Source organism: Xyrauchen texanus, chromosome 19, assembly GCF_025860055.1.
Source record: "Xyrauchen texanus isolate HMW12.3.18 chromosome 19, RBS_HiC_50CHRs, whole genome shotgun sequence".
Classification (NCBI taxonomy): Eukaryota; Metazoa; Chordata; class Actinopteri; order Cypriniformes; family Catostomidae; genus Xyrauchen; species Xyrauchen texanus.
Window position 1 is genome coordinate 12819929 of NC_068294.1, and position 25487 is coordinate 12845415.

Genomic DNA, 25487 nt, shown 5'->3' on the forward strand with positions numbered 1-25487 from the left:
CATGTACACTTCAAGTCTGACATTTTGATGCAAATATGCTTTTTGTCCCTGTTTAAATTCACTTTAGACATAAACGACTGCGTTTACATTAAATTCTCATCAAGACGGGCACTGTATTTGATCATTTAGGCGCATAACCATATTAGTGCTCAAACATTAGATGCCTGTCAATCAAACAAATGCCAGAAATAAAAAGTAAATATTTTATATTTCATCTAGATCAATCAACCAGTGGTGCTCTTGCTATCGTGATTGATGTAATGAACACCCCTGTTCTAGATGTAGAATAGAGGCTAAATATAGAAAACTACTCAAAAGTTTGATTGAGGACATCTCTCTTTTTTCAGATAAAAATTATTTTATTGCCCAGCCCTGTTGATAACATTGCATTCATCTCTCACATCAAACCCAATAATTTCAGTGATAGATAGCTAAATTACAGGCTACATTATAGACACAGAATCTAGTATGCAGAAATATGAAATTTACCTTGATATGTTCCTTAAAATTACAGGCATTATACAGGATTAATGCTGATATCTGGCTTGAGCAAGTTAAACTCACATGACACAGTCAGGCAATTGGCCTTTTTATCTGCAAAAAGCCCTCTCAGGTGCGGCCGGTTATGTTCAGCTGTAAACTGTGTTTTATGCATCCTCCACAGTTGCTGTCAGATCTGCAGCTGCCGCTCAAGTTTTTTACATGTGATTTGATTTGATGGGAGTCATGAGACTCTCCCTAGCCAATCATGTTGATAGATAAAATTAAAATCAGGACAGGAAAGTAGCGAACACAGACTGTAGGAAAATAGTGCAGTAAAAGTACAGTTACAGCATTTAAAATGTACTCAAGAAAAAGTAAAAGTATGCCATTTTTAAACTTTAAACTTTAAAAAGTTAAAGTAGTTAATTACAGCAATGTGATTATTTGTAATTCGTTACTTTACCCCTGCATGCAAACAATGTTTTATAAAATGGAAACACTATCACATACTCTAAGTCAGCTTTATTTGTATATAGGGCTTTTTGCAATTCTAAAAAGGAAAAAAAATCATTTTAGTTGTAATAAAATCTATTTGTGTTGGAATATGCCTAATTGTCTCCAAAACATCCTGGACAACTCTATTAATGAAACGTCCATAGCAGGATATGAAAGTCTATGTCTCAAAGACCAGTGAGCAAGCTACCTAGACAATGTACATCATAGGTTGCCATCTAGATAGTCAGCAACTCCATTAGGTTTTGACACACGTCCAGTATGATATGGGCACATGGAGCCTTGTTTTGGAGAGCAGGACCAACAGCTGTACAAAAACCCTCCGCCATGACGCTGAACTTCTTCTCTTAACAGCACAGCCTGCACACAACCGAATACATTAAAGCCCAAAGTGAGACACAGCTGACATCAGGAGTTGGTATGCTATTGGAAGTAAGTTTAAAAATATTATATATATTTAAAAAAAATGTTTGCTAATCTGGCATCCTGTTTGGGTTTGTTTCTAAGTTAACTAGAGCTAAACTACTTAGCCTATGTCTCTTTGTTCATACCCAGTAAACACTATCAGCTAAAAGTAATATTACTATTTGCAATGGTTTTCTAAATATTTATCCGGGTAGTTAATCGAGTCATACATGAGTTTATTAAAGTCTAAATGTTTCAGTGGTTTATAAGTTTAGTAGCCTGTGGCTAGTGCTGTTAGCAAACTAGGTTAGCTTAGCTAAACGAACACGTGTATCATGTAAACATACCATGTATGCTTATTACTTTGTAAAAGTGAGTGATTTACATGATTTCTATGGCACTTTGTGGAGATTGTGGTTTCAATATTGACCCACATTGATAAGTGTAACTGGGTCATTGGCATAGCACACATCTAGTTTGTTAGCTTGCATGCTATTGTCTGTAAGGTTTTCCATGTTTCCGTTGACATGCTAAAGTAAATATACAAATATGAGTATCAGATATTTTAGACGGGTAGTTATTAATGTAAGGTGATGTAATTAATGTTTGTAGCGTTTGAAACGTGGCTATTTTAGATGGATCTAAACACCTTTGCTCTACTTCTACTTCTGAGAAGCTTTGTTTGCTTTGACTCTTTGTGTTAGCGAGGTAATTTTGTCTACGTGTTTATTTTTTCATTTGTAAAGCAATTTGCTTATGGCCAAAACAAGGCAAGTGAGACGTCAGAGTTTTCAAAATGTACCAAACTGCCTAACTAGACCGCATTGGAATCGTTTGGAACGGTTTCACTGACATGCGTTTCAAAAGGGATTACTCGGCCTTCGAAGGGCACTCAGAAGGGAGAACAGTAATGATAGATATGCTGTAAGATCGCTTCAAACTGAATTCCCAATAAAAATGACTTCAAATGTGAGTTAACGTTATTATTGAGCCCCACACCTTTCAGCCAAGAATTTGAAGGGAATAGGGCATAGGGATGTTTACTTCTGAATGGAGCGTCTAGGTTGTCTAGGTAGGAATCTCACTAGGTTGTGAGATACACCCATGCTTTCTTGAATACAGTTTGTGTAAAATAGGTCATCACATTATAAAACACATTTCACCAGCTCTTATATCCAGCATATAGCCTGTAGAGAACTGCTTGACATGAATCCATTTTCCTTTTTTATTTACTTGTTTGAGAGAGCTGCTGCATTTTAATGGAAACTGTCAAGCAGTTCTCTGTACTTTACCTGTTGTAATGTTATGGTATGTTTAGCATATGGTTTTATAAAGTAGTAGGCCTATTAATAGACAAGTTTAGGTGTGTTATCAATTTGAATGGTTGTGTTCTTGTTTGGACTGGACTGTAAACATCACTTAGAAGGACTTAAGATGACTTAATGATGTCTTCTATAAATATTTTATGCCATGTGAAATTATTCTGACTTTGTATATACCCCACATAGTGTTCTAGGGATGCCCAAGGAGAAATATGACCTGTCTGACACCAGGCGGATGTACACTATAATGTCTATTGAGGAGGCAAACAGTGGGAAAAAATCCAACTGGGATGCACTTGAAATAACTGGTATGTGTCTCAAAGTCAAATATATCTAAATGTAAGCCTATGTACACTGGTGGCAAAAAGTTTGGAATAATGTACAGATTTAACTGTTTCTGAAGGGAATTGGTTCTTTAATTCACCAAAGTGGCATTCAACTGATCACAAAGTATAGTTAGGACATTACTGATGTAAAAAAAAAACAGCACCAATCACTATTTGAAAAAAGTCCTTTTTGATCAAATCAAGACAGGCCCCATTTCCAACAGCCATCACTCCAACACCTTATCCTTGAGTAATCATGCTAAATTTCTTAAGTGACCCTAGAATATCACTTGCCATTATATCAAACACTGCTGAAAGCTATTTGGTTTGATACATTAAGCTTAACCTGGTCTTTAGGGGATTTTCCACTGCACGGTTCTACTGGACTCTGCTCTCTTTTTTGGAGTTTTCCACTGTGGATAGTACCTGGTACCTGATACTTTTTTTAGTACTGCCTTGGTCGAGGTTCCAAGCGAGCCGATACTAAATGTGACGTTAAAATCCTGCAGATCACTGATTGGTCAGGGAGAATCGTCACTACCAGCATCACTGGATTTGCGACACGTGACATCAACCCACTCGTTTTAAAGTTAGCAACGGTGATTACAGTATAATTTGTTCACGCGACTTTCGAATTGTGAAAAGAAATGGCTGTGCACAAAACCACGCCATGGTCAATAAACGAGGTGCAGACGGTCCACTCGTTAGCGATGAGTAAAACTAAAAAGTCTCTCAGGAAGTGTATCAGCTGTTGGCCGCACACTGCTAGCACCAGACCTACCAACAGTGTAGGAAAAAGTTAAAAAAACGTAAAAAGTGACTACATAACCATCAAGGAAAAGTGGAAGTTGTTCGACCAAATGGACGCTAGATAAACCGGCGAGCAATGGGAGGGAGAGTGCCCTGGATGGTATGTTTTGTTATGTTAACTCTATACTCTGCTTGAAAGCTTCACTTTATTTAGTTGACCAGCTACTGGAAGCTTGCTTCTAAAACAACCAGGCCAATTCAACTGTTACACTTGTGTAAAATCACCATGCAACAACTGCTTTATGAAGCACAATGAGCTAGTAGCTAACAGCTAGCAGTTGTGCTATTGTTTTGGTCAGTTTGTGTCGTGTTTAAGATGATGTCACAGCAGTAGAGGCGGCGCAAATTATGACAATCGTCCTATAATCCCACCCACGTTGAAGGGCACTAAACTGCAGTGGAAATGCAAGCTCAGAAAAGTAAAGCGAGTAGAGTTGAGGCGAGTCGAACCGTAACGTGCAGTGGAAAAGTGCCATTTGTGTTTGTTTTTGAGTTGCCACAGTATGTAATACGCTGGCATGTCTTATGGTCAATATTAGGTCAAAAATGGCAAAAAGAAACAGCTTTTTCTAGAAACTTGTCAGTCATTCATTTGTTTGAGGAATGAAGGCTACACAATGCTTGAAATTGCCAAAAAACTGAAGATTTCCTACAAAGGTGTACACTACCATCTTCAAAGACAAAGGACAACTGGCTCTAACAAGGACAGAAAGAGATGTGGAAGGCCTGATTTGCAACTAAACAAGAGGATAAGTACATCAGAGTCTCTAGTTTGAGAAATAGATGCCTCACATGTCCTCAGCTGACAGCTTCATTGAATTCTACCCGCTCAACACCAGTTTCTTGTACAACAGTAAAGAGAAGTGCAGGCCTTATGGGATAATGTCACTTTTTTACAAAGAAAAAGTCACTTTTGAAAAAATTAAATAAAATAAAATGTTAGAGTGGGCAAAGAAACACAGACATTGGACAACAGATAATTAGAAAAGAGTGTTTTGGATCTTAACCCCCTTGAGCTTTTGTGGGATCAGCTAGACTGTTATGTGCGTGAGAAGTGCCCAACAAGACAGCCACATCTATGGCAAGTGCTATAGGAAGCGTGGGTGAAATGGGAGTATCTGGACAAACTGACAGCTGGAATATCAAGGATCTGCAAAGCTGTCATTTCTGCACATGGAGGATTTTATGATGAGAACTCTTTGAAGTAGTTTAAAAAGTTCTGAATAAAACATTTTTTTTTAATAGAAATCTTTCACATTATTAATGTCTTGAATGTACATTGTGATCAGTTGAATGCCACTTTGCTGAATAAAAGTACCAATTTCTTTCCATAAGAGCAAAATCTGTACATTATTCCAAACTTTTGGCCGCCAGTGTGTATTGTTAATGCGTTCTTAAAATTTAGCTTTTTGTGTCTGTCTCAGGTAATGTCCGCAGTCTTAGCTCAACTCTTTGGTCTCTTACCCACCTAACTGCTCTGCACATCAGTGACAACTGTCTTTCACGCATCCCACCTGACATTGCCAAGCTGCACAACCTTGTGTTCTTGGATCTATCATCCAATAAAATTAGGAGCCTGCCAGTAGAGCTTGGCAACATGGTGTCTCTCAGGTGAGCTACCTAAAGCAAAAGCTGCTTAAATATTTCCATGGGTAATTTGTTCCATTTAATGTGTTTGTAATTGAGTAATAAAATAAAACTTGTTTCTCAATAGCTCGCATCAAAACTAGAGCACTGCCATTATAATGGGATTCCCTCAGTCATGGAAAATCTGGAAATAGCAGAGAATTTTCAAATTGTCATTTCCAGGCCTGGAAAAGACATGGAAATTAATAAAACCTTAAGAAGTGTAGAAAATGTATGTAGTTAATATAGACATTTTATTAGTCAATTGTATATAATTGCCAAAAAAATTCTCTAAGTGCAATATCTATAAAATTAATATCTAAAATCATTAATTATCCATTAATCACAATGAGTTGGAAAAGTATTTGAAATTCACTGGTTAAAAGATCTGTGGTGTGTCTGGGGATCGATCTAGTTTTTTCTTATTTGATTCAATTCTGATTCACAAGCTCTGTCTGATCTGATTTCGATATGAATTCATTTGGGTATATTTCAGTTATAATGCTGACATATGTTAGAGATTCTCTCTCAGCTAATGCTTGACATTGCACAGGAAAGCTTCAAATTTGCCACATTATAAAAATAGGTGGGCTGTCAATCAATTAATTTTTAATCAAATTAATGACATGGTATGCCGATTAATCGAATTTATCACATACATAAATAATTTCTGAGAAAGCCCCTCAAATAACAATAATTCAATATATAATGATTAAAAAACTATAAATAAAAAAAATATATATATATATATATATATATATATATATATATATATATATTAAAGTTGTATAATAAAAACAGCGTTTTTAGGCGGCTGTCATGTTAAATGATGTCTTGAGATCCCTGCCTTCGGATTTGCGCTCTGTCAAGCTGTGTTTGTACGTAAGAATGTGTTCTCATCTTGGCTGTGTCTCGTTTGGAAGGCTGCCTGCTATGAAGGACGCGTCCTTTGAAGGCTGCAGTATACCGAGTGCCCTCCTTTAAACAAGTCTCGTTTAAAGGAGACGGCATTTTTAGGACAAATGGTAATGGAATGCAACATGGTTGCTATGACAGTACGCCACTCTGTAACAAGCTGGAGCGCTTGGAGTGGGAAGGGAACAAAGTCCCTCTGGAAGGGAATGCATCAGGTAGATTTTTAGGAGAGTTATGATGTAAAGAGAAAAGAAAATAGATTTTACAGGTGTACTTTTAGTCTAATACTTTATTTTAATTATATACTCCGCATCCATCTACTAAGGTACTTCAACTTGGGAATTAACATTACTTGCGTTTGAACATCATATTTACAGGCAAATTGGCGTAATTTGTTTTAGACTTTTCCGTTGAAGCAATGAATTGTGGGTTGTGAGTGCCCATAAAGGATACACATCATGCATCCTCAGAATTCCTATCAAAGAAGGTCTTGGAGAATCAATATTGAGATTGGGGCTGGGTTCCCAATTCGATTACAGTTCACAAGCTCTCGATTCAAATGGACATATTTCAGTTATAATGTTCCTTTTACATACATATGAAAGTAATTATCTCCCGGCTAATGCTGTTAATTATACAGGGGACATTAAATCCATGTACAGTATATTCCAAAAATCTAAGTTTTACTAATGATATTTTATTTGTTTTTCATAATTTTAGTACATTTCAGCTTTTTAAAAATTAGAAAATGTATTTATTCCATCAACAAATATATTATATTTTGATGCATGTTTATTGTTAAATGCATAATTTAAACTACCGGTATTTACAATGAGAGGTTAAATTTAGATTTGAGGTGTTTGAACCTTATGAGCCGGGGGATGGTGTACACATTTCTTCCCACTGTCTGAACTGCTTGAAGCGGAGCAAGGCGGAGCACGTGTGTTTAAAACAGTGCCGCACTTGGCAAATATAGTAGAACAGGTTCTGCTGCGTCACAGACTAAACCTTTTTTGTTTTAAGACACTTTACTACTTTTTATTGACACTTTGCATAACTACTCAAGCCACGTTATTTTCTCTGTCTGTTGTAAAATAAATAATTGTATCCAAATTAATTGCAACATCGTTGCATCAATTGTAGTGATGGTGATATAGTGAAGCTCTGTAATGGCAGGGAAAAGTAGTGATTGCTTTTATCTTGAAACCCCCAGACACTCATAGATTTAATAACATGATGATTTAAGACGAAGTGAAGTCAATCCTAATTCTTGCTCTGTTATGTGACATTGAATTGTTCATTTGTGTTTTCCTCAGGGACCTGCTTTTAAATAACAACCAGTTGAGGGTTCTGCCTTTTGAATTGGGGAAACTGTTTCAGTTACAAACACTGGGGTTAAAAGGTCAGTGCTTGGTTTGGTAACTGCAGCATCTTGAGATCATCACTGTGTAGATGGCATTTGTCACTGACGTTTATTATCATTTATATGGCTCTCTACAGGCAATCCACTTCCTCAAGAAATTATGTGCCTCTACCAGGAGCCAGATGGCACTCGCCGACTGCTGAACTACCTTTTGGACAATCTTGCTGGTGCTATCAAGCGCAGTATGTGTCTCAGAATTGTTAGCCATTTAACATCTGTCCATGTCGATTCTTTATTTTTTCCTGTGTCCTATCTAAAATTGACACGGTGTCCATTTTCGAGCTGGCCGATTATATCAAATGTATTTACAATGTGTTTGTCATGATATTGCTTCATATATAAAAATATTGTGAGTACTGCAGTTTTATAATGCTGTTTGCATGCCTACAACGCCTTTTCATTTGGCTATTACGTTTTCTAAAGTTTTGCAGTCTTTCTTTGTCTGGCGACTTGCGAGTATGAGAACGTTAAGACATAGGTTTTAATCACATCTTTGATTTAAACCTTAGTTGCAAAAATATTGAGTTGGAAATTTCTTTTTGGTTCAAATTCTCCTTTCCAATTAATCTATTCCAAACTAAATCAACCATTACACAAAAATGTTAATGGAAGTTGCCACGCAAAATTATTTGGAGAAAAGAAGAGATGTATAATATAAATGTATTGTTATTTTGTGCATATAAATGAACATGAGGTAGAATATTTTTGTATATTTATAATTATGTAGTTTAATCAGTGTGTAAAATGCTTTATTTCAATGTTTGGCTACAACGGCTGTTAAGTTGAAATTATGGTTCTTCTAAAAACAAAAGATCACCCTTAAAGCAGTACATAAATATTCAAATCGATATAGTTCTGAAATGCATGTGCATTAGTCCCAACAGAGCAACCTCCATCCAGGAACTGGATTATGCTGGAGAAGCCTGATAGGACAAGACCAACAGGTAGACATTTCTTCAAAGAGTGGAACAATTTTAAACCTGAACAAAGCAGGAGAATACTGATGTTTTATCACCCATTTTTCTAGCCCATTTAACAGTGATGTGCTACAATGTGCTGTGTGATAAGTATGCCACACGGCAGCTCTACGGCTACTGCCCATCCTGGGCCCTTAACTGGAGCTACAGGAAAAACGCTATTATGCAGGAGATCCTCAGCTGCAATGCAGACATTGTCAGCTTACAGGTAAAGATAATTCATTTAAAGCTGCTGAAGTGTGTACATTTTTCAATGTTAAAATGTTTTCTCCTGTCCCATCTTAATATGTGCCATTTGTAGGTTGAATTCCCCAAAAGGTTTGAACTCTGTGGCTCTGTGCTGCTTTCAAAGCACATTTATTATTTTGAACATCCCATCAAATCTGAAATGGCACCAATAATTATTTTGTCCAAGACTAGTTTGGGCTTGCACATTTCAGCTTTAAGCCCTACGTCCTAGTGTTTATTTATTTTTATTTTTTTTTACTTTTCTTTAAAGGTCAAATATTTTCTGTTCTGTGTTGCACAACTGGTAGCTTTGAATTATCAGTTAGTATAGACCCTTACTGCACTGTTTGTCAGTCACTTAGTCTGCTGTGTCACATACAGGAAGTGGAGACAGAACAGTATTACAACTACTTCCTTGTGGAGCTGAATAAACAGGGATATGATGGATTTTTCAGCCCAAAGTCCCGTGCCAGAACCATGTCTGAATCCGACAGGAAACATGTAGATGGATGTGCAATATTCTACAAGACTGAAAAGTAAGTAAACACCATTTGTTTGAGATCAGTATTATTAGCAGCTCTTATAGTAATTCTTTGATGTCTGAGTTGCATGTTTATTTGCATCTTTTTCTTGCTGTCAGGTTTAGCATGGTGCAGAAACACACAGTGGAGTTTAACCAGCTGGCTATGGCCAATTCAGAGGGCTCGGAGGCTATGTTAAATCGGGTCATGACCAAGGACAACATCGGGGTGGCTGTGTTGCTGGAGCTAAAGGAGGAGTTAATGGAGGTGTCATGTGAGTTAACACTTAACATAAAAAGGAATCAGAAATTATATTTTGGGTAACGAAAATGAATCCTAATGAATCCGTCATGATGCTTTTCCCCCATGCAGCCTTATCAGGACTGTAATACAAAATATCTCATTCTCATGACTGTAATGTGAAAAAGGAAATTATTTAATCACTAATCATGGAAAATTACTTTAATTAATGGACTCCAGCAACTTATTGCTTAATAAAACTGTACCACAATAAATCACAATAAATAATCTTTCTGCCAATTTCTATAGTTCTTGTAACTGAAGGACACACTGTGTGTTAAAGGATTAGTTCACTCAAAAATGAAAATTCAGTCATCGTTTACTCACCCATGTGTTATAACCCTGTAGAGGATTGCGTAAGAAGGACACTGGAGGCAGTTTGCTCCAAACCAAGGTAAGATTTTTAATTAGTCACGTCAGCACTTACAGCTTCACAAGTAACAAAGTCAACATAACATCTCAACAGGACTCTCTCAGTCTCTGACTCTCTCCCGTCTGGTGGTTCTGTGGCCGTTTATATGCCGCTCTCCACATGCTCACTGAAATTAGAGACCGGTGTTAGACATAATTTAGCTACGGTGCAGGGCCCTTACCGCTTTCTCTCTCCAGACGGGCGCTTGACCACACCCCCGCTGCCACAAACCCCCACCACCCAACGAGATTATTTTGAAGAGTGCCTCCGCAACACTACGTGCTGAGATGTTGCTCAGAGGCACTGCTTCTGGATATGGCAATGCATAATCCACTAGGACTAATACAAAGCGATGTCCACTCTAATGGCCGATGAGGTCCATTCCAATTCTCTCGAAGGGGACCTCGATTAGCGGAAGAGAGCGCAGTGGCACTTTTTGGGTGGCCGGTGGATTCACCAGCTGACTTTCACGGCATGCCGCACACCATCTGTGGACATCGCCGCCAATAAAAACGGGCTATTAAGCGGTTCAGTGTTTTTCTTTCCCCTAGGTGACCTGCCATCGGATTATAGTTAGCCGCCTGGAAAACCATTTCCCGGTGGCTCTGCGGTATTAAGAGCTGGGTTGCATCATCTTTTGTATAAGCGTCCTGCGTCACTCTGTACTACCGCTCGTTTATAATTGCAAAATAGGGATATGAAAGTGCGATATTCGACTGGAGTTGTTGACCATCAATCACTCTCACTTGGTCAAAGGCGTGCTTGAGGGTTTCGTCTTACAACTGCTCCAGAGGGAAATCCCCTGTGAAAAACCCCCTGAGAATGGGAGGGGCTCCGCCTCCCCTGCCAGAGCATTGCACGCATCACATCTCCTCGCTTTTATGCAGGACCCATCTGCGCATATTCCCCTTAATACATTCTTGAATTCAGGCCAGTTAGTTCCCAAAATCAGTGGATGGGTGAGGCGGGAACTAACTGCGGCCTCCACTCTGTTTTGTTCCCCTGAAATTTAATTGCAAGGGTCTCCACAGGGTATTTGTGTCCATATCCCCATGCACACACTTCACCCTCACCATTTTACATGTGCCCAATGCCCCGTGTTGAACCAAGCGTTGGTGGATAGTGGTTTGATTACAGGCCACAGACCGTCCCAGACACCACGCCCACACCTGCGTCGGTGGACACTTCCACCTGAGGGGGAGAGCGGCAGGGCTCTGTGGGGGGGGTTGTTATGTCCACCACCTCGCACGGGGAACAGGCTGCGGTGGCGGAGCTCCGCGCCTCTGTGGGGGCAGGAACTGCTTTTGGGGAGAGAGAGAAGAGTGAGAGGGGAGGGGGGAACACACAGGCGGAGGTGGAAGAGAGAGAGGGCGAGGAGAAGAGGGCCCTTCTGCCCTTGTGTGCGCTGCCATATGGTCCTATGCAAGCTGCAGTGTCCCCTCCAGCGACACCGGGCGGTGGCACTGGACCCACTCCGCGGTACTCCTAGGTAGACGATGGACCAGCTGCTCTAGCACCACCTGATCTAACACTCCCTCGATGTCGCGGGCCCCTGCCAGCAGCCATTTTCGGCACGCATCCCAGAGCCGTTGAGCAAACAGAAACTGTTCCGGACTCCGACCCACCCGCTGCAAGATGGTCTTCTTCAAATCCTCATAAGCCAGGAGATTAGCTGCCGTCAATTGTTGGGCAGCGAGCTGGGCTTACCCAGACAGCAGCGGAAGGAGCCTGGCCGCCCACTAGTCATGCAGCCAGCACCAGATCTCTGCAGTTTTCTCGAAGAGATCACTGTAAGCCTCAACATCATCATCCACCCCCATCTTCAGGAGCGTGGGCTGGGGCAGAGAACTGTAGCTTCTGGGGTCGTGGCCGGGGCTTTCTCCTGGCCAAGGAGGTCCGGATTGCATGCCTGTCCTCTGCTTGATCCCGCAGGATCTCAAAGAACCTGCGATCCTGGTGCTGGCAGAGCTCAAGCAAGGTTTTTTGATGGTTCTGGTGCAGGCTGGCTAGGGCGTGGAGGATCTCCGAGAGCTGGGAGGGCTCCATGGGGCACACTTTAATCCGGATCCCGGGTTTTGGCACCAGTGTAGAGGATTACGTAAGAAGGACACTGGAGGCAGGTTGCTCCAAACCAAGGTAAGATTTTTAATTAGTCACGTCAGCACTTACAGCTTCACAAGTAACAAAGTCAACATAACATCTCAACAGGACTCTCTCAGTCGCTGACTCTCTCCCGTCTGGTGGTTCTGTGGCCATTTATATGCCGCTCTCCCTCTGCTCACTGAAATTAGAAGACATAATTTAGATCAGGTGCAAGTGCCCTTACCGCCTCCTCTCCAGACGGGTGGTTGACCACGCCCCACTGCCACAAACCCCATGACTTTCTTTTTCTTTAATACAAAGGGATAAATTGTGATAAATACAATCTGTTTCTGGTGACCACCTCTTCAAGCCTTAAAAGAATACAAAAGTATGTCTATTAATCTCATTATTATAATAAATGATCCCATGAGACTCAGGATTGTTTTGAAAACATACGATAAAGTTTGGTGCAAAACAAACTGAAATCTAATGTGTTATTTACAAAAAATTTCACTGATAGTTGATCTCCTGTGCGTGTTCATGTTTGGGCATGAGAGCAACAGTTCACTCAGCCCCTTTGCGACATTGGGGCATACGTTTGGGCATGAGAGCAACAGTTCACTCAGCCCCTTTGCGACATTGGGGCATACAAGTGAAAATACGGTTTGTTTATCTAAAAGCAGGTCCTCCACTGCGGTAACGATAACAGAACACAACACGGCTGCAAACAAAACCAAAGAACAGAACTTACTAAACATGTCTGAAGAGTTTGGAGTCCAAGAATAAATGAATTTCTATACCCAGTCTTATTTCAATCAAACCGAAAGAGATGGAGTAGGCAGGAATGTCTGTCACCTCTTTTCCATTCTGAACCAGTGAGTATTTATGACAGACCTAAAGAGAGCGAGACCTCCGCAAAAACATTCAGTTGGTGTAACATTCTCAGCCAAAATCAAGAGATGACTGAGTTAGCCGTGCGATGCCGAAAATAGAAAACATGCGATTGATTTAATGTTACGTTGCTTGCCACGGCTAGTTAGGACAAAACTTTGATTAACATAGAAAAGATACCGTATATTGCGTGTCATTTGCCGTCAGGTTAGGACATGGTGTGACTGGCTGCCTGTAGCCTCCTATGTTTCTGTTTTATTTCAGAGTGCTCTGATTAAAAAATAAGGCTGGGCATAGAAATGCATTATTTTTTGACTACAAACTCTTTCTATGGGCGGTACTGTCGTAATACTCTCCTATGATAGAGCCGCAGAGGTTAGCTCAGTAAATAAAAGAATCTCTGACATCGCTTCCTTGTCAGTGATAATATCATCGAGAAAGGAGCTCTTAGCGCTGTATGATGTACAAAACAAGCCCATATCGACTGACAGCACTATAAATTATATATTCAATTTTGGTTTGTTTCTCACCAAACCTTATCATATGCATTCATAACAATAATGAGTGGATTCATTTATTAGACTTCTGAATTATACTTTTGCATTCTTTTGAAGTTAGAAGAGGTGGTCACCAGAAACATCACTGAGCACATTTTATTTTGTTTTTAACAATTTCTCCCTTTGTGCTAAGAAAAAGATTGTTATATAGGGTAATAGCAACAAAGGGGTGAGTAAACAATGATTGAATTTTCATTTTTGTGTGAACTATCCATTTAACATTGGATTCAACTGATGTGTGTGTGTGTGTGTGTATATATATATCAGTTAATTTAAAAGTTTTTTTTTAACAGGATTTTTCTCTTTCAGCAGGTAAGTCTCTTTATGGTATGGAGAAACAGCTCCTACTAGTGGCGAATGCTCACATGCACTGGGACCCAGAGTACTCTGATGTGAAGTTGGTGCAGACTATGATGTTCCTGTCAGAAGTGAAGAATATCATAGACAAGGCTTCTCGCAGTCTGAAGATCTCTGCTGTGTCAGGAGAAACCAGTTCCATTCCTCTGGTGCTGTGTGCCGATCTCAACTCACTTCCTGACTCTGGTAGGTCTTGTTAGACGGAGTTAAGGCCTGTTCAAACCAAATCTAAATTTTGCAAGACTAACCTCTGATGGAGGGTCTATTTACAGAGAGTCTGTAAAAATATAAAAGGCACATTGATAAACATATTAAATAATGCACATTAAGACGAAACACCATAAGCAGACTTTCAAAAACAGAACAGGTTTTATGTTTGCAGTACCAAGGGTTCATGAACTGTAACTGTTTATTTATAAGTGTATATAATTTTCTGCGGTCCGTATCAGCTGCACGTCCAGTGTCGGTGTTGCCAGTTAATTAACACCACCAACACACTGGATTGAGCAGCTGCCAATAATCTCTTTTCTTTGGTCAATCAGTTTTCATCGCAGTCCGAAAAAAAAAAAAAAAAATTGGAACACACTGATTTGTCGGACTCTGTATGAATAGCTGAATCGAATCCATTGTTACTGTACAAAAGCTCATTCGGAATGAACATTCGTACCAAAAAAACAGGTTTGGTGTGAACAGATCTTAAAGACAGACTCTGTTTTTTTGTTTACTCATTTATATTAAAAGTTGACTTGATTTTATCCTTCAGGATTTGATTGGATTGTGAAAAGTTGGGTATTTATTATTATTGGTTAATGGTTTTTATGATTTTATTTTTCTTTGTTACATCAGCGGGGAAGTCGTTTCCTAGACAAAGTTGTATTTTTTGAAAGATTTTAAAAACATGTAGTGATGAATCATGCAATACCGGAACATTTATTAAGAAAGTAAATTTAGTAAACCAATTTGGATGTCATGTTGTTTTAAATAAATATATTGTGTGCGTCATACATGTTTTTGAATGTAATTGTAGGTGTAGTGGAGTACCTGAGCACAGGTGGGGTGGACTGTACACATAAAGACTTCAAGGAGCTGCGCTACATTGACAGCCTGACTAACTTCAACTGCAATGGCAAGAACAGCACATCTAATGGACGGATCACGCATGGTTTTAAGCTGAAGAGTGTCTATGAGAATGGGCTCATGCCCTACACCAATTACACTTTTGACTTCAAGGTAAGAAAAATGTAATGGGCAGTATAACCAAAATCATGCATCACGATATGAGTAATTTGAGTGAATGAGTAAAATGGTATTTTTTATATACAGTGGGTACGGAAAGTATTCAGACCCCCTTAAATTTTTCACTCTTTGTTATATTGCAGCCATTTGATAAAATCATTTAAGTTCATTTTTTTCCCTCATTATTGTACACACAGCACCCCATATTGACAGAAAAACACAGAATTGTTGACATTTTTGCACATTTATTAAAAAAGAAAAACTGAAATATCACACTGTCCTAAGTATTCAGACCCTTTGTTCAGTATTTAGTAGAAGCACTCTTTTGATCTAATACAGCCATGAGTCTTTTTGGGAAAGATGCAACAAGTTTTTCACATCTGGATTTGGGTATCCTCTCCAGTTCTGTCAGGTTGGATGGTAAACGTTGGTGGACAGCCATTTTCAGGTCTCTCCAGAGATGCTTAATTGGGTTTAAGTCAGGGCTCTGGCTGGGCCATTCAAGAACAGTCACGGAGTTGTTGTGAAGCCACTCCTTCGTTATTTTAGCGGTGTGCTTAGGGTCATTGTCTTGTTGGAAGGTGAACCTTCGGCCCAGTCTGAGGTCCAGAGCACTCTGGAGAAGGTTTTCGTCCAGTATATCCCTGTACTTGGCCGCATTCATCTTTCCCTCGATTGCAACCAGTCGTCCTGGCCCTGCAGCTGAAAAACACCCCCACAGCATGATGCTGCCACCACCATGCTTCACTGTTGAGACTGTATTGGACAGGTGATGAGCAGTGCCTGGTTTTCTCCACACATACCGCTTAGAATTAAGGCCAAAAAGTTCTATCTTGGTCTCATCAGACCAGAGAATCTTATTTATCACCATCTTGGAGTCCTTCAGGTGTTTTTTAGCAAACTCCATGCGGGCTTTCATGTGTCTTGCTCTGAGGAGAGGCTTCCGTCGGGCCACTCTGCCATAAAGCCCCGACTGGTGGATGGCTGCAGTGATGGTTGACTTACTACAACTTTCTCCCATCTCCAGACTGCATCTCTGGAGCTCAGCCACAGTGATCTTTGGCTTCTTTGGCTTCTTTACCTCTCTCACCAAGGCTCTTCTCCCCCGATAGATCAGTTTGGCCGGACGGCCAGCTCTAGGAAGGGTTCTGGTCGTCCCAAACGTCTTCCATTTAAGGATTATGGAGGCCACTGTGCTCTTATGAACCTTAAGGGCAGCAGAAATTGTTTTGTAACCTTGGCCAGATCTGTGCCTTGCCACAATTCTGTCTCTGAGCTCTTCAAGGCAGTTCCTTTGACCTCATGAATCTCATTTGCTCTGACATGCACTGTGAGCTGTAAGGTCTTATATAGACAGGTGTGTGGCTTTCCTAATCAAGTCCAATCAGTATAATCAAACACAGCTGGACTCAATTGAAGGTGTAGAACCATCTCAAGGATGATCAGAAGAAATGGACAGCACCTGAGTTAAATATGAGTGTCACAGCAAAGGGTCTGAATACTTAGGACCATGTGATATTTCAGTTTTTCTTTTTAATAAATGTGCAAAAATGTCAACAATTCTGTGTTTTTCTGTCAATATGGGGTGCTGTGTGTACAATAATGAGGAAAAAAAATTAACTTAAATTATTTTAGCAAATGGCTGCAATATAACAAAGAGTGAGAAATTTAAGGGGGTCTGAATACTTTCCGTACCCACTGTATATATATATATAATATACATTTTAGGGCTGTCGCTTTAACGTGTTAAATCAGTGCGATTAATTTGACACAAAATAACACATTAAAAAAATGTATGCAATTAATTGCATACATTATGGTGCGATTAATCACACCATGTTTACTCCAGAGGGCAGTAAGTGAAATTTCAGGTGTATGAGCACCACACATTTTATACAGTGAAGAAAACAACCCACAACACAGACATGGGTTACGTTCTTGCTTTCAAAACACTTGAAGGAGCGCAAATCTGAACCAAGGGATCTCAAGATTTGCTGTGAACTGTATGTCAATCATTGACTTATGATCAATAATATGGTAGTAAACAATCCATTGTATTCTAAAGCCGCTTTTTGTATTGTCTTATCAATGATTAACTCTTCTGCTGCAGGAATGTAATGCATTGTAATTATCTGAATATTTCTATATATATGTGTGTGTGTGTGTGTGTGTGTGTGTGTGTGTGTGTGTGTGTGTATGTGTATGTATGTATATATATATATATATATATATATATATATATATATATATTTATTAAGATAACTGTGTATAATTTATATTGATAAAAATATGTATAATCTTTATATATTGAATTATTATTATTATTATTATATGAGGGGCTTTCTCAGCAAATATTTGTACATGTGATTAATGGCGATTAATTAATAGGGACACCATGTAATTAATTTGATTAAATATTTTAATCGATTGACAGCCCTAATAAATAAATATATATATATATTCATTCTGATGGTTATGAACATTATCTGCGTTATTTTATGCACTGCTGCCACATGATTGGCTGATTAGATAATCACATGGATGATTGTTGGTGCCAGATGGACTGGTCTGAGTATTTCTGTAACTGCTGATCTCCTGGGATTTTCTGTACAACAGTCTCTAGAATTTACTCAGAATAGTGCCAAAAACAAAAAACATCCAGTGATTGGCCCCCACCTGACATCATTTGTAGTGGCTTTGATTACTTCAGAATAAAACCAGCTGTTTCATGAGGATTTCATTACTAGTAGTGCATGGTAATGAATTCAAGATTTCACCATGGTTTGAAAGGTGTTTTGAAAAGGGCACTGAGATACAATTGTGAAAAGGCACAGGTTAGGAGAAGGGTACAAAATGATTTAAAAGGCTTTAACTATCACTCTGAGCACTGTTCAGAGCATTATTAAGAAGTGGAAAGTGCATGGTACCACCAAATCCTTCCTTAGATCGGGCTGTCCCTCCAAACTGGATGATTGTGCGAGGAGGATATTGATCAGGGAAGCTATAAAGAGGCCAAAGGATTTACAAGCTCTTATGGCTGAGATTGATCAGCCTATGCATTTGACAACAATCTCCCAAGCTTTACACAAAGCTGGCCTGTATGGCTGGGTGGCAAGAAAGAAGCCTCTTCTGAAAAAGTGCCACACCATGTCTTTGTGAACAAACACTTGGAGGATTCTAATACCATGTGGGAAAAGGTTTTATGGTCAGAGACAAAAATGTATCTTTTTGGACTTATTCTCCAAGCACTATATTTGGAGAAAACCAAACAACGCTCACCACCCAGAATATACAATACCTGCTGTGAAACATGGTGGTGGCAACATTATGTTGTGGGGGTGTTTTTCTGTAGTGGGGTCTTTACAATTGGCCAGGATTGAAGAGAAAATGGATGCTGCCATGTACACCCAGATTCTTAAAAAAGATCTGTGGCCCTCTACTTGACAATTGAAGATGGGCATATGGTTCACCTTTTAGTACAGCAATTGCCCTAAAAAAACAATGCTGTGGCTTAAGGATAGAAAGGTCAAAGCCCTTGAGTAGGCAAGTCAGAGCCCTGACCTTAATCCAATAGAAAACCTATGGATGGTTTGGAAGACTCGCCCCACAATTTGACTGAACTCTAACAATTCTGCAGGAAGAATGGGCAAATATTCCTCAATCTAGGTGCGTGAAGCTAGTAGAGACATATCTAAGCGGACTGATGGCTGTCATTAAAGCAAAGGGTAGCTCTACGAAGTATTAAATCCAGGAGTATGATAACTTTTCAAACCCTGTTATTTAAACTTTTAATTTATAAAGTTTTGGAAAATGTACCCTTTTTCGTTACTTAAATGTTGTATGGCAAAATTTGTAAATAAAGCTGTGATATTTAAAAATTATGGGTTTTGATTTCAGGCTGTAAGATAAAAAAAGTGACTATTCCAAAGGGGTGTGATGATTTTCTATTGGCACTGTAAATGGAACTTGATGGTCACAAACCAAAAAATTATATTTATTATTCAAAAAGAGCTGCTTTACAGATGTAAAACTTCACCCAAAAATTAAGATTCTGTCATAATTTACTCTCATGTAATACTACTCATCATCCCTCATGTGTTCCAAATCCATGACTGACTTTCTTATGCAATGAATATATTTGGTTCGTTGTCTCAAAATAATGACTGTTGATAGTGACTCACTTTAAAGCTTAAAGCACTCAAGAGTATCATAGAAGTATTCCATGTGAAACATCAGAAACAGCAAAATATAAGTAATTTTTTTTGTAAAGATATTGACATTTGATAAGTGAGAGAAGCTCGCTCGGTGACCATGTAAGAACTTTCATTGTTTTGCACTAAACCTGTCGTATGCCTTTTTAGAAGACTTTATTTTTGGTTGAACTCTTATTGAAAATAGTATATTATATATATATATACGATTGTTTGAGCAATATTCAAATATGTTGTAAAATAGTCTATATAAGCACACCTGTGACCATACATCACTTGAATTCTATATTAATGCGGCAAGTTGCATTGTTGATTGGCAACTATTCAAATCCTACAGTTACACTGTTAACACCAGAAACAAGAAAATATTAAAAGTGATTTTCCATCACTGGGCTGAACGGTTCTAAACATGGTGAGGAAAGGTTCCAGAAGCATTTCCACTTGAGCACAGTATGATTGCATGGGTTGCTAACCATGCTAATTTGCCAACTCCAAGGTAATTCAATAGTTTAAAGTTTGCTGGCCAAGATAGCTAACATTTGGGTGAAGTTAAAAAAAACTAAATTGGGTTTGTTAGTGCATCTTCAAAATTCTATGATTATTTTTTGTCAGGGATGTAGATTATGCTAGCTAGTTCATATTTAATTATATTACTCGTATAATATTTAGTCAATAAATAACCTTTTTAGCTAGTGTGTTTGTGTCCAGTGGCATATACAACCCCTCAGCAGCATATGAGGGTAAACCTCTCGCCTTTTTCTCTTTGCTTTCCATTTTGGACATGGGACATGTCTTTCCTGGGCTTTAGCAGAGTAAACACCAGGGGAAAATGCAGTCTTAACTGGAATATGTGATCACCATGATGCACTCACTCCAATATTTACCTCTCACACCGTCGCCAACACTCAAATCCTGATTTTGCAGCAGTGGGAAAAGAAACCACAACTGTGCCAACTGGCCCTAATCAGCCAGCGTTTCGCTTTCAGCCATGATCATTTACTTGTTTTGTGATTTGTCACATCTTGGCGGTTACGACACAGTGGAAGTTTTTGTGGTTGTAAAAAATAAAACATGACATGTTAACCACAAAAAAAAATTAGACAAGCTCTTTGTGTGTATTAGTACAAGTCTGTACTCACCTCTCATTTTTAAACCCCCTTTAGGGTGTCATTGACTACATCTTCTGTTCTAAGCCACAACTGAACGTGCTGGGCGTGTTGGGTCCCTTGGATACAGACTGGCTCCTGGAGAACCATATCAGTGGTTGCCCACACCCCCACATCCCCTCCGATCACTTCTCCCTGTTTGCACAGCTGGAGTTGGTCCTGCCTTATCCTCCCTCTCTCAATGGAGTTCACTTACCTGGACACAGGTAGTGAGTCCTCCAGCCACTGGTGGCACGGCTGATTCCCAGCTCTCAAGTGTTTCTGGAAAAATACTGAAAACGATATAACCTCTACGCAGTTTCTTTTTATATATTTTGTTTAGTTTTGTTTTTCTCTTCTACCTTCATTAATTTTTAGGGTCCAAACATATTCCTATTTGTCAGGGAGTTTTTTCTATTTGTTAAGCTATAAATCTTTTTTTATTATTGTAATAGTCTAGAAAGATTTTTGGTGAATCACTCCCTCCCAAAGGCTAATATGTTTTTTTGTTTTTTGTTTTTTTTAATTGGTTGTGTGAAAAATATTGTACAGACTGTAACATGAGGGAACACACTTGGTCACTCACTCAAAGGGTTTACAGATGGCTTTAATGTCAGACCATAAAGGGATAGTTCACCCAAAAAAAGTAAAACATAAATAAAACATTTCTCAACCTCATATTGTTCCAAACCTGTATGACTGACTTTCTTCCTTGGAACACAAAAGGAAATATTAGGAAGTATTTTAGTCTCTGTTACCTTTACTTTCATTGCATCTTTTTTCCATACAATGAAAGTGAATGGGGACTGAGGCTGTCATTCTGCCTCACAGAATGTCAAAGTGGTTTGGAATGACATGAGGGTGAGTATAGTAAATTTAAGATTTATTTCCATTTAAAGGTGAACAATCCCCTTTTAATATGAAAAACCAGCATTTCTAATCCTGATTCTGCAATTAATCAAGGTTTCATCTGAAGTCTTTTGTTTATGCATTCAACATTAAGTGCATCTTCAATTCAAAAACATTTTGTTTATATCAAGTTCAATTTCCACTTTTCAAGTTCAGCTTTTGAAAAGGTGCTTTGCTGGAAGTTCTATTACACTCCGTATACACTTATGTGACCCAGGTTTGAATGAGGGACCAATGTGTCATGCAGACCAACTCCGCAGTATAGGAGAGTGATGAGCTTTTCCACTTGTGTGGTGCTCAAACTTGTTTTACATCGGTGCTCTATTTTCTGGTGTTTTATTCTCCCATCAGTGGTGCAATATTCAGAACAGTCTAGACATGCTAAGCTTGCGCACAGTTATGGAATGCTTTTATCAAGTTTAGAGTAAAAAGCACTTATTCTCCTTTCTCTCTCCCTTCGTGTTCAGGTGGGGGTTGCTTAATTGCGCTAAATGTAAGCCAAGTTATTTTAATTGACTCAATTCAGCGGCACTGCTTTTTGCACACTTGTTTTAAACCGTTCTATGGATGCAGGCTGTCTTTGTTTCTCTGTATTTCAGGCTATTGATCTCACTGTGGTTATAAATGGGAGTTATTTTTTGTTTTTTTTGAAAGGAAAGTTTTATATGAGAAGTCTAACCAGGGAGTCTTTTAACCAGCGAATTCTCACTCTAATGGACTGAAAAGGATTTCCCATTCCTTGTTCATTCTCTCACCACACACACTCGAAAGATCTGTAGCACTGTTCCAGAGGCTAGTCGTGTTGTGAGCTAGCCGTAAATCCCCCTATATTGTATCAGAGGGGTCCTCCCAGGTCTTTGTACAAACTTAATCAAATATATAAACAGATTTAGGCTTGACTTGATTGTATATGAGCCACATGCAAGAACTTTTTAAAATGTGTGTTTTGTACTAGGAATAAATTATGATCCAAATTCAAAATAAGATTGTATTGTAAGCTACATTTGTATCAAAATTAATCAAACTTACCAGCTTGTATAAAAGACGAAGAGGTTGTTCTTGGTTCTCGCTGCAATGCTTTTGCACTCTTCACTCCTTTTGTGACTTTCGGAGCACATTCTTCAGTATCTGTATAGCTTTGAACTGCAGTTTTGCCCATTCAATCATCTATTTCAAGCTTATATTAGTGTGACGTTTAACTGCGGAATACAAAATGAGAAGTCAAATCATTAACGCTCCTGTAATACTATCCTATTCTGAGTGTAACATTGTGCAACTGTGTATCTGTAATTTGCACTCCCATTCAGTAAGCAACTCTACAACCTCTTGTCCTTAATGTTATATCGTGGTGGGGGTTTTATGTACTTTCTTTTTGGAGGTCCGAGAGTTGCAAGACATCAGGTATAGGACATCATCTTTAATTAGCTGCATTTTATGAACGATTTGTAAATGCAGTAACTTTTCTGTCATTCACCAATCATTTTAACGTCCATACTATTTTGTATAATGCATTGTGCTTTAAGACTCTTCCCTATCTCTGTTCAGAAATGGCCATAATCTTTCCTGTGTAGTGCCAGCTTAATGCATTCTTCTATGAAGCCAATTGTAAACATTGGATTTACCTTTTTTATTTTTAAACCTTCCCTTCCCATCTTTATAACTTATGAGTCTTTGGACCAAAATATCATCTTTAAGACATGTAAATGCTTCCTGGCAATTGTTTATTTGTGGTGTTTTAGCACCTGCTGTATTCTAACTTTTGGTTCAGCATGACCATCACACATTCAACATTTCATGAATCAGTCCCCCCACTATGCCGCAGTATCGATTTTAAATCTCTGTTTTAACTGTAGGAACCAGAACAGTTACTTGTTTTTTGGGACCTCTTCACTATATTCCTGAAGTTTTGTTTAGTCTTAAATGAACATGAATTGTTAATGCTATTATAGTAGAAATGAGATTCGTTTTTTGTAAAGTGTGAATAAAATGTGTATTGCATATTTCCTTTCTACAAAACACGTGTGTGTGTGTGTGTGTGTGTGTGTGTGTGTGTGTGTGTGTGTGTGTGTGTGTGTGTGTGTGTGATGAATTCTCCTGCATTATTGCTATTTTGTTTTCATGGTTTGTGTTTTCACAAGCAATTTTATTTGTCCAAAAGCAAATTTGATCCTCAGATGTCACGATAGATGGACACAAAGTAGCTTCCATACCCACAAACAGACATGTTGAATCTTGCTTTGTTAGTGGCCTTGTGTTGTCGTGCACAGACAGGATACTTTTTGTGCAGTTTAATGTTGTGATTGAAAGCAGGTTGACGCATCTTGTTAGACAATGGAGACGGTGTCATTTAAATTACCCGAATGCTCAAGTATTTTAATTTATATCAGTGCATTATATTGTTAAGTGGTTGTCCCTGAAGTTTGTTTCTGCCATGTAGTCACCCTCATTGCATCCCAGATGCGTATGACTTTTTTTCTTCCGCTGATCACAAACAACTCCACTGTAGGTCCATACAATGTATGTGAATTTTGAAAGCCCAAAAAGCACATATAGGCTGCCAAAAATAACCCATAAGACTCCAGTGGTTAAAACTATATCTTCAGAAGCTGTATGTTAGTTGTGGGTGAGATAATGTCAATATTTAAGTATTTTTTTTGCTATTAATTCTACTCCTATTCTACTATATACACAAATACTGTGAATCGACAAAAACAAAAGAAAAATGTGAAAGTGGAGATTTATAGTAAAAACAAAAAAAAAAGGACTTAAATATTGATCAGTTTCTCACCCATACTTGTATAGCTTCTGTAGATATATATTTAACCACTGGAGTCTTATGGATTACTTTTATGATGCTGTATATGCTTTTCGGAGCTTCAAGGTTCTGCCTACAGTTCACTTGCATTGTATGGACCAGCAGAGCTGAGATAGAAAGCCATACACATCTGGGATCGCAAACGGGTGAGTAAATGATAAGAGAACTATCACTAAAAAGTGACCTACATAATAGAATTACCACTCTGTACTTGGGGAATAATTTCTGAAGCCTCATTCTCCGTTATAGACCTTAAAGATTATGTGTCATCTTTTTTCCTGATGTTATCCCTGCACGATATGTAGAGATAATTATAAGTAAAGCCATTTGTAGGTTGATTTTCCTAAAAAATGAAACGTGGGCTTGGTGACATTTTCAAAACATTGCTCTGTATGAATGGCCTGATATGGCAACATTGGCTCCATCAGTAGTGTTAGTTTAGGGCAGGATCGTTTGTTATCAGGTATGTATTGTATATATTTTATTTCAAATGTAGACAAATCAAACACCTATGCTTAAACTTGTGAGAAACTTCAAATGTTTTTATTTTTTTGGCTTTTGCTCGCTTCTCACTTACCTTTTATTTTATAACCATTAACTTTTCCAGCCTTCATTTTTTATACTAAAAACCTGCTGCAATAAAACCTATAGATTAGCTGGAGCTTTTGATTTTTATGTCCGAATAAGTTCATAGTGACTAAGACTGTACATACTGTCATAACTCATGAGCCATTAAGCAGTACATGGGATCAACTCTTGTTTACCATTTGAAATAATGCCAGCTTAGATACAATCCCTACATAAATAAAAAAAAAACTGTCACAATATGTAATGAATGTTCATTTCTCCAATCTCTCCAATAAAATCCAAAGTAGGCAGCTCTTTTAAAAAATGTCTCTGGATAAAGAATGGTAAATAAGTATGTTCTGTCTGTGTTCTGTATTCTTAATTCTAGAAATCTGTACATATAGTTTCCTTTCACTAATGTATTTTCCTATCTATGGTTGATAATAAATTCTTTCT

The 25487-nt window shown here is 38.5% G+C and overlaps 1 protein-coding gene across 2 annotated transcripts; it reads left to right on the forward strand.

The window, feature by feature from the left end:
* Positions 1-1281: 1281 nt before the first annotated feature.
* Positions 1282-25487, forward strand: LOC127659976 (CCR4-NOT transcription complex subunit 6-like). Of its 2 annotated transcripts, none has more exons than XM_052149994.1 (12): positions 1282-1428; positions 2910-3031; positions 5284-5470; positions 7717-7802; positions 7901-8005; positions 8699-8767; positions 8851-9008; positions 9410-9564; positions 9669-9823; positions 14101-14334; positions 15176-15378; positions 20759-25487. In XM_052149994.1, the coding sequence occupies exons 2-12, from the start codon at positions 2920-2922 to the stop codon at positions 20969-20971; spliced, it is 1677 nt and encodes a 558-aa protein (XP_052005954.1). In that variant the 5' UTR covers positions 1282-1428; positions 2910-2919; the 3' UTR covers positions 20972-25487. The 2 variants fall into 2 exon arrangements, with proteins under 2 accessions (XP_052005954.1, XP_052005955.1); XM_052149995.1 differs by having other exon boundaries at positions 14104-14334.

Excerpts from the sequence above, each read along its gene's own strand:
- LOC127659976 (XM_052149994.1), top strand. The coding sequence starts at position 2,920 with ATGCCCAAGGAGAAATATGACCTGTCTGACACCAGGCGGATGTACACT. Across the intron at positions 5,471-7,716 it reads GGCAACATGGTGTCTCTCAG|GGACCTGCTTTTAAATAACA; the intron begins GTGAGCTACCTA and ends TGTTTTCCTCAG. Across the intron at positions 15,379-20,758 it reads ATTACACTTTTGACTTCAAG|GGTGTCATTGACTACATCTT; the intron begins GTAAGAAAAATG and ends AACCCCCTTTAG.